This window comes from Lissotriton vulgaris, chromosome 5 (genome assembly GCF_964263255.1).
Source record: "Lissotriton vulgaris chromosome 5, aLisVul1.2, whole genome shotgun sequence".
NCBI classification, from domain to species: domain Eukaryota; kingdom Metazoa; phylum Chordata; class Amphibia; order Caudata; family Salamandridae; genus Lissotriton; species Lissotriton vulgaris.
Window position 1 is genome coordinate 1,910,472,305 of NC_141693.1, and position 13,143 is coordinate 1,910,485,447.

The 13,143-nt window shown below is 44.9% G+C and overlaps 1 protein-coding gene across 5 annotated transcripts in view; it reads right to left on the reverse strand.

Moving 5' to 3' along the window:
- The window catches only part of LOC147717698 (E3 ubiquitin-protein ligase TRIM39-like), a 660,302-nt gene that overhangs the window by 195,626 nt on the left and 451,533 nt on the right, over positions 1-13,143 (reverse strand). The window contains exon 8 of one of the 5 annotated variants that reach the window (XM_086924486.1): positions 929-944. The exons of the other annotated variants lie outside the window; for them this stretch is intronic. Within the exon in view, the coding sequence (XP_086780612.1) occupies positions 929-944 (16 nt within the window). The remainder of the gene's footprint in view (positions 1-928; positions 945-13,143) is intronic. 5 annotated transcript variants of the gene reach the window in all.

Here is a 13,143-nt window from a genome sequence, read left to right on the forward strand (position 1 = left end):
GCATTAGTAAACACTTGTCATGAATGCACTTTTTGCATGTCTTCCGCTGTGGGTGCTAAGTGCCAGTTGGCTAGACCACCCACCCAGCAGAAATGGCGGGCGATTGTGGAACAACTTCCTGCAACCCTTCCTATTAACAAAGCTTACCTACATGGCAGTGTAAAGGAAACTCATTGGTCTATCAAGCATTTAGAATAAGAAAACAAATACAAGCCAAACAAGGATCGTAGCTGGTGCAGTACAATCGATTGTGCTGCTCCGCTCCTTTTATTAAACAACTGCGGTCATGTGACTTTGGGTCAAACCAAAACTTAATAACAGCCTGGGGATGCTGAGGTGAACACCCCTAGATGGACATTGCAACCCGAACTACACTGTGATGTGATTGAGTGAGCCAGCGTTAAACCGATAGGGAGAAGCCCCGCAAGCTTAATGGGCAAAAGTTAGCTATGTCAATAAAAATAAGCAAATACACATTAACAGATGAAATATGATACATAACGATAATGGGGCTTATCAGATGAAATATGATACATAACGATAATGGGGCTGATCAGCTGCTGTGAGCAGCAAAGAAAGAGGAAGAGACTACAACAGAAGCATTTTATATGTTACTCGTGTTGTGTGTAGTCATTTTGCATCGCGTTTTTTGTTGTTTGCTACAAATTCCTACTAGGTATTGCTGTTCGTGTTTTTATTGGCTGGTGAGCAAACAGAGAAGGAAATCCAGCTTAATCAGAGCCTCAGGTTATGAAAAGATTATGGGCAATAATAGCTGCAAAACTAGTTATTTTAAACATGGAGCCAGAAATGAGCACGTTCACGGTCCTAAATTGTTACTCTAGACGTTTCTTACAGCGAGGAATCGGATTTTGCACCTCACAAAGAACTACCTAAAATAACGCAGGCTGTGGACAGAGCTACCAACTTTGGAGGTGGGGAAACTAGTTTTGAGCCTCGGCGTCGACTCAATGACATAATCCTGTGATTTTGGGCAAATCACGTCATCTCCTCGTGCCTAGTACAAAATGAATGTGTCCTTGCATAGCTAAATTGGTGCTCATGTAAAGCGATCCAATACGGGTTGAGATCGCGCTATATGAAACTACAAATAAAATTAAATAAAATGAGGGCTTTGCTGGTCGAACTATCAAAGAAGCTTGATTGAGAACTTGGGGTGAGGGCGTGTCTTAAACGAGGAAAGAGGTGGGCGTTAAGAAACAATGAAATTAGCGTCCATCAAAGGCACCCCGGGGCAAAACAGCAGTGCCCCTATGAAGTTAATTTGTATAGCTATGAAGAGGAGAGGAAAGGAGTGGTGGGGAGACGAGAGGAGAAAAGTAGGGAATAGAGAAAAGGGGAATAATAAGGAGAGAAGGGAAGGAAGCAAGTTAGAGATGAAACAAAAAGGAAAAAAGATAACGAAAGAATGAACACTGCTAATAAATAACAACAAGCTCTTGGCATTGCTGTGGGGATGGGGAAGAAGAAATCCGAGTCACGGCCGCCAGGCCGTGAAGTGTGAAGCAGTGGGTGGGGAAGCAGATCCCTTTGAAGCTGCTGCCTGCTTGTGGGGACTGGGAGGAAGGGTGACGAGAGTGAATAATTATGGGAGGAGAGATGCTGGCCTGAGGCAGAGCGCACCATATGGAGAGGGAGGGGGTGGGCCGAGTGCAGGAGAAATGCTGCTGGCAGGGGGAAGGCTCGGGCAAGCTCGTGCATGAGGAGCTTGTTACGTGATTCTTTTCTCTGGAACTGTTTAAAATCCGCCTGTTAGGAATCTTTTGGATTGACAGTAATAGGTTCGAGTAAACTCGACCTAAAAAGGGCTCAGCAGTGGGGGAGAGGGTAAAAGGTCCAGCAGTTAAGGGGTTAAACCTCTATGCTTTCTCTTATGAAGACTAACATTGAGTGCCCTTGTGTATTTATCACTAGCATGAGAAACCTTGACCCCTGTCAGGTTGTCGGAGTAGTGACCTGAGTAGCATCAATGAAATTCTGCCCTAAAATACAATAAGCATTGGCAAAACAGGTGGGGAAAGTATAAAAGGAGGGACAGAAACAACACAGTATATGGTCGGTGTAGTGGAAGCACCACAGGACCACGGTAAGAAGCAGAAGCAACAAAGGGGTGCGGATGTAAGAAAGCAACATGAGGGCCTCGGATGAGAGGAGAAAAGTAAATGGGTGAGAGAGTGCAATGTCAAACATGGGGAGAAATACAAATGAGAGAGAGAGAGAGAGAGAGAGACAGAGAGCAACGTGGAGTAGGGGTGAGAAGCAAGGGGCAAGGCCAAGGGACAAGGGGCAAGAAAAACACGAGGGACACCGAATCATGGAAGAGGCAAAGGAGAAGCACATGAGTGAGACAGGAACACAGAGCACAGCGGAAGAGATGCAATCTAGGGAGATAGCTGAAAAACACATGCATTCTCAGGTAGGATAAAATTAGTTCCCTAAAAGTAAGTAGTGGAAGGGGACAACTAAACTTACAATGCTCCAGGGCTGAGACAGACATAAGTTGGACAACACAAGCCATACAATAAGAAGCAGGCATATAAGAGTGACAGGTAAGCTAACTAATGATAAGCAATTGGCAGGCTGCAAGCTGCTGTATGCTCTTGGTAAGCCCAAAATATATCTTTCGAAACAAGACAGCTGTGCTGGCTGTTACGCTTGATCTCAAAATGCCTTCAAACACCACAACAGCAGATGTAATCAGATGTTTCCTGGAAAAGCTGGTAGGTCCCTAGACCCCTCATAAGATGTTATGTTAGGTGATTTGTAGAGCGCATGGCAATCCCAGCAAAAGGACGTCCCAGCACTAAATGAGAGAGGAAAGGTGCATGTGAGGCTACTGCTACTGAAACAGCCAGGTCTTTATTGCCTTTCTGAAAGCCAAGAGATTGGAGATATTCCTGATGGGGAGAGGCATCTAACTCCAAAGATTCGGAGCCAACACTTTAAATGAATGACCTCCGGCTCTGGCCCTACGGAAACGCAGCACCCACATCAAGTGGAGATCCCCAGAGCACGGGTTGGAATGTAGTGATGACATAGGTCACTGAGAATAATCGGGCCTGAGCACGCCAGTATTTTCTGTGTAACACAGAGTGCTTTAAACTGGATTCTTTGCACAATGGGCAACCAGTGGAGTCGGTGCAACACACCTGAAACTGAACAATGCTTCGGTAGTGCGAGTAGGGTGTGTGCTGCCGTGTTCATGGTGCGCTGGAGCCTGTTGGTGACAGATTTATTAGCGCCCAGCAGAAGACTGTTGCAGTAATCCAGCCTAACCAGAATCGCGGCTTGAACTACCAACTGGCAAGTGTGGGGGTCGAACAAGCCCAGAGTGGGATTGAGGTCACACAGTATGCCGAACCAGGTCCCTGCCACAGATTTAACATCCTCCTCAAAAGATAGGGCATTGTCCTCCCACATGCCAAGTATTTTTACAGTAGTTTTTGGCACCGGAGGACTACCTAGCTCCGGTGGCCACCAATTGTTGCCCCAGAGCTGGGAATCACGGCCTAATAAGATGATCTCAGTTTTAGAGGAATTTAGCGGGAGACAATTTGCATCCATCCAGCCTGCTACGGCTGACAGATCCTCCTGAAATTTGACTGCATCCTGCCTAGGGTCATTGGTGTAGAAAAGGACCAGTTGCGTATCACCCGCATATGATACCAAAGATATGTTGCAGGTTTTAGCCAACAGGGCCAGTGGTCAAACATAAATGTTGCAAAAAACACAGTTGATGGACAGAATGCAGGACAATGTCTTACATTCACCCCAGTACAAAGATCTGGGCCTACATCCATCGTTTTTTTGCACTCCACACCACCCTAGGTCAGACACTGGCTATATGCAAATCAGCCTTGACCCTGTGCCTCATGGGAACAGTCCAGCCCGAACTACCAAGCCATGTCTTTCCTAGACCAGAATCAAGCATCCAAGGACCGGTTTCTATTCCAGTTTCTGTGCCAACTTCTTCCTATTGATCTGAGGACTTGTGCAGCGAAGGGCAAACACCTCCGACAAATTGGCGCCCGGCACATGGGGCTCATCAGCGACTCGGATGCCCGAAGGATTCATCGCGACAAAGGATTGGAATCTCGCTTTGGACGCGATCGCTGCCTAAGGAGACCCGATTCTTGGCAACCACAGCCTTTTTTCTTTCTTTCTGATCTGACCATCCAGGTAGTGCTGGTCCTCGACTGAGATCTCTTCTGTTGATTCGCAGTGCAGTGACCACTTGGTCGATTTTAGAACTTGGCAGTTGGAACCTGGACACCAAGTGATTGCTAAGAGTCGTTCTGCGGCTCTTGCTGTTGGTTTTGATGCCTGGGATTGGTAAGGTAGTTTAGTAACGCTTACTGCGACTTTTGTATTTTCGAACTTGCGTTGGCCAACTTGGATTTTTATGTGAGTAATATATGAATTGCAATTTATATAGGCAGGTAATGAGGAGAATTTTCTCTAACTGAATTGATTTGAACGGCACATCGTACTAAAGGTACCTTAAGTGCTACTTTGATTATAATACTGCATATTCTGCACTATTTTTGGCATGCCTGTTTTTAGCACACTTCGTAGGACATGTTACTTTTGTAGTGGTACCAGTTTGAGACTCGATGAAGCACAACCGGCCCCCCAGAGGGGACGCCTAATAGGGATATGTATTTTAAGTATGGTCTTTTTTCTATAATGTACAGCACAGAATGGAATCAATACATTCGTAAGGATTCTGAGCTGCGTTGGCCTATGCATGGGTCATTTGATTTACGAAAGATTGAGTATGTGGAACAATGTATGTTTAAGCGAAAGGCTAGGCAAGATATGTTTGACTGTGTACAAATGTGGGAGAAAGAAGTGCGTGAACGAATGAAGCGTGAGCAAGCCTTGATTGAAAAAGAACAGCGAAAGAACATTTATGGAAAAGTGTTAGAGTTGAAAAACAAAGAAATGAAAGCGTTAAAAGAGAGAGAAGATAGGGACCGCAATTTACAGGTAACTGGCCAATACGCTGTTCGGTGGCCCCTTTATCCTATACTTAATAAACCACAAGATGATTTCTTATTATTAGATCGTCCTCTACCTCTGTATACTGTTCCTTCTGCCCCTCATGAGTCAGATGAGGATTCCGGTTCAGAGCAACAGAAGGCACGAGAAACTCGTTCTATTTTGACCGCTGAGAGTGCATCCCAGCTTAGATCTGCTGCTCGTAAAGCAGTTCGTAGCACTGCCCCCGCTTCTGAACTTCTAGATAGCATGAAAGGGTGTCAGGAAAGGGAGCAGCTGTATTTTACTGAGGTGTTTGCCGCAGAGGTCCTTGAGCTATTTAGGAAATATTCTGAGGAGTTAGAGCCCGACGATGTAGCAGATAATTGTAAGCAAATGCGTGATGGTCTTTTTGTTTTCTCCCAGGTGGCTAATACAATCAGGCTTTTGGTTAAACTGCGTGTTGATGCAGTCCATTTGGGAGAGGAGAAAAAGGCTGCAGACGTAGCTGCACAGACATCTCAGACCAGCATGGCACAAGCTTCTATTTTCGGAACAGATAAGACTGTGATAGTTCATGCGAAACCTATGCGGGAGGCCGTGCCTTTGTATGTTCCTTCTAAAGGAACGGGTACAAGTGATAAGGCTTCTATCGATGCAAAGGTTTTTTTTATTTATAACTCGGTTTACACTCCTTGGAATAGGACAGATGTCATGGCACTAGAAAACTGCATTGCCCGATCCGATGGAAAAATCCAGCTGCTTTTTATGAGGAAGTTGAGGGTGCTATCAGCTCTTGTACTATGACTTTACCTGATGTTGATTTATTTTTTGGATTGATATTACTGCCTGATATGTTGAGAACTGTTCGTAAAATTGATGATCGTGCAGCTTTTGGGGCGTTATGGAAAGACTTAGAACAAATGGATTTAGAAAGGGAACCCGCACAGAAGCCATGTCAGTTAATTTTAGATCTTCCCGCAGCTATATTAGTTAAGTTAAAAACCATTATTCCCCCTAAAAAGATAGATTGGACTGTTTTAGCATCTTGTAAGCAAAAGGCAGATGAATCGGTCTCTGATTTCATTGCACACTTTGAAGAAGCATTCCACGATTTTAGTAGCCAGTCATTGACAGATGACACAGGCAGACATCTGTTTGTCGGTAAATATGTCGCAAACCTGTTGCCAGGAATAGCTAGTCGCCTAAATCCAGTGAGAGGTCATGGACTACCTCTTCTCCGGTTTCTCTCTTGACTATGGCTCAGTATTATGAACGCCAGGAATTAGAAGCAAAGGGAAACGAGGATAAGAAGACTAAAGAAATAAAAATGAGGTTATGTTGGCTCAGGCTTATGGTCCGCCTTCTAGAGGTAGTGATAGAGGTGGACGTAGATCTTATGGTTCGTCTTTTCTTTCTTATACTCGTTCAAATTTGTCTGTTGACCAGTGCGCGTACTGAAAGAAATTTGGGCAATGGGCTTCTGATTGTCCAGCACTGCGTGCTCAGCAGTGTCCACGTGGGCGGGGACAAATGAGAAATCGCTCAGGATATTCAGGGCCTAGAGGAAGCACAGGTGATCGTGCTAGGTTTGATGCTATTATACGTGGGCAGGATGGGTTTAACACTTTTGATAGAAGGAACCAATATCAAATGTCCGACTATGTGCCGTCTGGTTTTCAAGATTCTGCTTATGTATAGGATTGCCTAGGATGGGGTAAGGAATCAGTTGAAGTTCCAGTAGATCAGAGGGGTCCCTATGTTACAGCACATATTTTGAGTTCTACTGATCAGTTTCTGGTTGATACAGGAGCTACTCATAGCGCCTTGTCTAAACAATTGGTTCCAAGGGCTCACCTGTCTGGCTTAACAATTACGTCGATAGGTTTTGATGGAACACCTTCCCTTAGCCCACTGTCACAACCACTTGCATTCCATGCTGATAAACTTACTGCTCCAGGTACGTTTTTGCTTTCCTCAAATACACCAGACAATATTGTGGGTCTTGATATGCTCAAGTATTTCAGGGCTACGATACGATGTTCTCCAGAAGGTGTACGTGTTATCTTGAATGACAACCATCCTGTGATGGAGAGAGCTTGTCTTGTTAAAGAGGATCTTGCATTAGCTTCACTCCCTCCTACTTTGTGGGCTACTTCAGATAGTGATGTAGGGCAAATGGTTATTCCACCAGTACATATTAGTGTCAAGGAGGGCGCTGTGCTGCCACGTTTGCCTCAATACAGAATTTCACAGGAAGGCGACAAAGCACTCATACGTATTGTCTCATTGAAGTGGGGGTTGTTGAGGAAGTTCCTTACAATGTTTGTAACAGTCCGATTCTTCCTATTCTGAAAAAAGATACGGACACTAGGATTTACCGATTCATTATTGATTTGCGAGAAATTAACAAGATTGTAGTACCACAACACCCCGTGGTTTCTGACATAACGACATTTCTTGCTTTGGTTCCTCCAGCAACTACATTCTCTGTGATAGACTTGAAGAACTCTGTCTTGGTACCCTGGTTGGCCCTAAACGGTCCATTACCTGTGGAGTCCCTCAGGGCTCATCATTGTCACTTCACCTGTTTAACATCTACATTCTCCCATTAATCCAGGCCTTAAAAGATATGCAGGTATCTGTATTTAATTACGCAGACGACCTGCAATTGCTCTTTACGGTCGACAACTCCACACTCTCCATTTCTCATTTCCAGTCTACCATGCGGTTCATCCAAACCTGGATAAACCAAAATCACTTCAAATTAAACCCTGGAAAAACCGAGCTGGTGCTCACAGGGGACAGTGCCAAATTCTGGGGCCCTCACTACTGGCCATCCGATATGGGCAAAGCCCCTACCCCTACCCCTGCCGCAAAGACACTTGGAGTGACCCTGAACAGCGACCTCTCCTTAAAAACTCAAGTGGGTCAAGTGGTCTCCAAGTGTTTCTTCCAGCTCAGGAAAATCCGGAAGGTGCGACGCTTCTTCACTCCTGCAGCCATGACCCAGGTGGTGATTACCACCGTTTTGTCCCACCTGGATTATGCAGATTCCATATACCTAGGCCTACCCCTTTATCTCTTAAAGAGCCTCCAGATGGTCCAGAATTATGCAGCCAGGCTGATCACTGCGCAACCCAGATGGCACTCAGCCTCTCCTCTGCTTAGGGACCTCCACTGGCTCCCCCTGGCCCAACGTTGCTCGTTTAAAACTGGTTGCATGATCTTTAAATCTCTCCATTGCAAAAGCCCTAAATTCATAGATAATCTCCTCACCAGGTACACCCCCTCCCGCAATCTGCGTTCTGCACACCAAGCCCTCCTCCAGACACCTGCCTTCAAATGCAAACGCTCTGTTGGCTGCAGATTTGCTGTTCTTGCATCTCACCTTTGGAACACCTTTCCCTTGGAGATCAGTTCTTGCCCGGATCTCATATCCTTTAGGAAAGCCTTAAAAATATGGCTCTTTAAACAAGCGTTCACTGATTGCCTTTCTCCTCTCGCCTCAGGATCCGTTCTCTGTCTACTCTAGCGCCAGGAAACCAACCGGTGGCAGTGTGCTCAATAAATACTTTTTAACATTAACATTAACAAGAACGCTTTCTTTTCGATCCCTATTCATCCTGATAGCTGATATTTGTTCGGTTTCACTTTGAATAATCAATCGTATAGATTTTGTAGAGTTCCTCAAGGCTATACTGAGAGTCCTAGTATTTACAGTCAAGCATTAAAAAAGACAACTTGATTCTTTCGTTTTGCCTGAAGGTGTGGCTCTCATACAATATGTCGATGACATCTTGTTGGCAGCCAATACCCCTGAACAGTGTGAAAAATCTACTTTGTTCTTGCTTTCTTTTCTTGCTTCACATCATCACAAGTGTCACGAAAGAAAGTGCAATATTGTAGACCGAAGGTAACCTACTTAGGTCACCTTCTGTCTAAGGAGGGCCGTGCACTTACATCAGATCGCATTCAAGCAATTTTAGACACACCAGTACCCTCTTCTCAGAAAGATGTCCGTGCATTCCTTGGTCTTACTTCTTTTTGTAGGCAATGGATATTAGGTTTTTCACACATTGTTAAACCCTTGCTAGCATTTTTGACTAAAGATACTCCCATGGACAGAGGAATGTGAGATTGCTTTCCGACAGTTATGACAAGCTCTTTGTTCAGCACTACTGTTAGGTACTCCAGATTATACGAAGCCTTTTACACTCTATGTACATGAGAAAGATGGATGCGTATTGTCAGTTTTAGTGCAGACACACGGCGATAAGCAGCGTCCCTGTGCATATTTTTCAGCAGTACTTGATCCTGTTGCTTGTGCGTTGCCTGGATGCTTCCGTTCAGTTGCAGCAACAGCTGTGCCAATACGTCAGAGTGAAGGGATAGTTTTGTCATATAAACTGTTGGTGCTAGTACCCCATGCAGTTGATGCCCTTTTAAATCAGACGAAGACACAGCATTTAACTAGTGCTCTTCTGACAGGATACACATTGACATTGTTTGCCCCTCACATTATACTGAAGAGATGTGCGACACTAAACCCAGCCATTCTGTTGCCATACCCGGTGACTCAGTCTCAGTCGCAGGAATCACACGATTGTATATTCCTTACTGAAGAACAGACAAAGGGTCGCGTTGACTTGCAAGATATGCCCCTTTCAGATGTAGATGGGTAATTGTGGGTTGAAGGGTCCTGTTTGAATTTGCCAGATGGTACGACCTCAGCTGTATATGTCATTACAAAACTTCACACGGTAGTGGAGACAGCTCGCATACCACAGAAGTCAGCTCAAGCAGCCGAACTAATAGCTTTGACACAAGCATGTGAGCTTAGCACTGATTTGTGTGTGAACATTTACTCAGAAAGATGTCCGTGCATTCCTTGGTCTTACTTCTTTTTGTAGGCAATGGATATTAGGTTTTTCACACATTGTTAAACCCTTGCTAGCCTTTTTGACTAAAGATACTCCCATGGACAGATGAATGTGAGATTGCTTTCCGACAGTTACGACAAGCTCTTTGTTCAGCACTACTGTTAGGTACTCCAGATTACACGAAGCCTTTTACACTCTATGTACATGAGAAAGATGGATGCGCATTGTCAGTTTTAGTGCAGACACACGGCGATAAGCAGCGTCCCTGTTCATATTTTTCAGCAGTACTTGATCCTGTTGCTTGTGCGTTGCCTGGATGCTTCCGTTCAGTTGCAGCAACAGCTGTGCCAATACGTCAGAGTGAAGGGATAGTTTTGTCATATAAACTGTTGGTGCTAGTACCCCATGCAGTTGATGCCCTTTTAAATCAGACGAAGACACAGCATTTAACTAGTGCTCTTCTGACAGGATACAAATTGACATTGTTTGCCCCTCACATTATACTGAAGAGATGTGCGACACTAAACTCAGCCATTCTGTTGCCATACCCGGTGACTCAGTCTCAGTCGCAGGAATCACACGATTGTATATTCCTTACTGAAGAACAGACAAAGGGTCGCGTTGACTTGCAAGATATGCCCCTTTCAGATGTAGATGGGTAATTGTGGGTTGAAGGGTCCTGTTTGAATTTGCCAGATGGTACGACCTCAGCTGTATATGTCATTACAAAACTTCACACGGTAGTGGAGACAGCTCGCATACCACAGAAGTCAGCTCAAGCAGCCGAACTAATAGCTTTGACACGAGCATGTGAGCTTAGCACTGATTTGTGTGTGAACATTTACACAGATAGCCACTATGCTTTTGGAGTGGCTCTGGAAGGAAAGAGGCTTTCTTACGTCCCACGGGATGCAGATAATGCATGGAGAATTAGTACATAATCTTTTGACTTGCCTGAAATATCCAAAGAAAATAGCTATTGTTAAGTGTAGTGTACACAAGACAGTGACTGATAAGGCAGGACAAGACAATGCCTTTGCAGACCGCGGAGCTCGTGAGACTGCGATGCAGCGAAGCACTACTCCTATGTATGTAGTGAAGTCACAAGTTGGCATGATGTTAGACAAGAAGTACTAGACATACAGAAATCTGCTTCTGTGAAAGAACATGAGCAATGGTCTGAAGAGGAAGAGTTGGATGATGAGGGCTGTTGGCGGAATAAGCAGATGGACAAATGAAACTGCCTATAGCGCTTGTACAACCTATGGTTCAGATGGCACATGGGCCGGCACATGTTGGAGCTTCAGCAATTACGGAATTGCTTACGCATGTTTGGGAGCATCCAGAAATTGCCAGCACAGCTAAGAGAGTAGTACAGTCTTGCTTGATCTGTTTGCAATGCAATCATGGAAAAGGGACACAAACTCCTGCAGGAGGGTTTGCTACATTGACTGCACCTTTTGAAGTTTTGCAAATGGATTATATCCAACTTGAACGCTGTAATAGCCTGAAGTATGTTCTATTGGTGGTATGTGCCTTCAGTAAATGGATAGAGGCATACCCCACGAAGGATAATACTGCTATCACCACAGCAAAGGTGCTTTTGAAGGAATTCTTCCCTAGGTATGGTGTTTGTAAACTTTTATGGAATGATAATGGACCTCATTTTGTTGGGGAAGTTATTAAACATGTCATGAAAGGGTTAGGGATCAAACAGAAGTTCCATGCGGTCTTCCACCCGCAATCAGAAGGGCTAGTAGAAAGGTATAATGCTACTCTGAAGTTGAAATTAGTGAAAATACTGGCTTCCACATCCTTGAATTGGCCAGATGCATTTCCTATGGCTTTATTGTCTATTAGATCGGTACCATATTCTCGAACTGGCCTTACCCCTTACGAAGTGGTGTTTGGGAGACCGATGAACATTTGGGGAGTTCCTAAACCACGCTCAATGCATGATGTACCATGTGTTCTAATGAATGATTATTTGGCACAGTTAACCAACAGTTTGGTTTCTATTCATCAACAGGTTCGAGAAGCACTTCCTGACAGATCCACAGGTGAAACCCATGAACTCTGGCCTGGAGACTATGTAATGGTCAAAGTCATTGAAAGGTCGAACAGCTTGGAACCGAGGTGGCGAGGACCAAAGCAGGTGCTCTTGGCCACAAGGACAGCAGCTTGAGTGACGGATCGGAAGAACTGGGTCCATAGCACCCACTGCAATAAGGTGCTACCTACCTTGGTGGAACCTGCTGTACTGACCGACCATCGAGAGATCCTGAATGCGGAGAAAGGCCACGCCATATCACCTGATGAATCTGAGGAGGTCTTCCCGGACCACACAATTGATGGAGTATCCCGATACCAACTGAGACCACGGAAAGAGCCTGCATCGTCAAAATAGACTGGTTGAGCAACCACCCTGGGTTAGTGAAACGGAATGCCGATGTAGCAAGGGGGGGGATCAGTCCTGTATGGTGTAGCGACACCCTTCTTGACCCTCGGTGAAGAAATCAACGGCTGCCCAGGGATAAGAGCTCCAACATTGTTTCCAACGACCACCTGATCATGTCCACAATGAGATCAACTGTTGCTAAGAGAAAGATCATTTGTGCTGTAGGATTTGTTGTTGCTATGGTTGCTGTAGCAGTAATAACCTGGTTCGTTGAGAAAGTGGCTCCTGCTCAAGAGCTTTTGATCGCCACTACTCCAGCACCAGTTGAACACCACTACTTTACGCTTCCCTACCATGAGCAGAAGCATTGACAATCCTACCTAAATAATACCTTTATCCAGATGTTGCATCATACTCATAATGCCACAAATACTACCAACTGTTGGGTGTGTGGGATGATACCTGCACATCAAAAGAAAGGAGGAACACCTTTTATTCCTCTTCCCTTTTCTCATAATGGTTCTTGTCAAGCTTGGTATGTGCTTTTATTTGCATCTGGAAGACATACAGTAGGCAGCCTTAATAAAGTATGCTACCAAGAAAAAGAGGCAAGATGGCCGCTGTAGCATTGTAGGTGCAAGTCGCATCTAGACCCCTCTCCGACCTATGGATGGACCAGGCACCTGATCGGCTATAGAAAGGCAGTATGCGACGGAGGTTCTGCTGGATGAGATTAGAGGAACAAAGCGGCGGATCTTACAGCCTGAAACAAGCTTTTGATAAATTGAAGACTTTGTTTTGGGCATTACGAAAGGCTATCGGGACAGAGATGGCAAATCGTGCAAAAGACAAACAGACCTC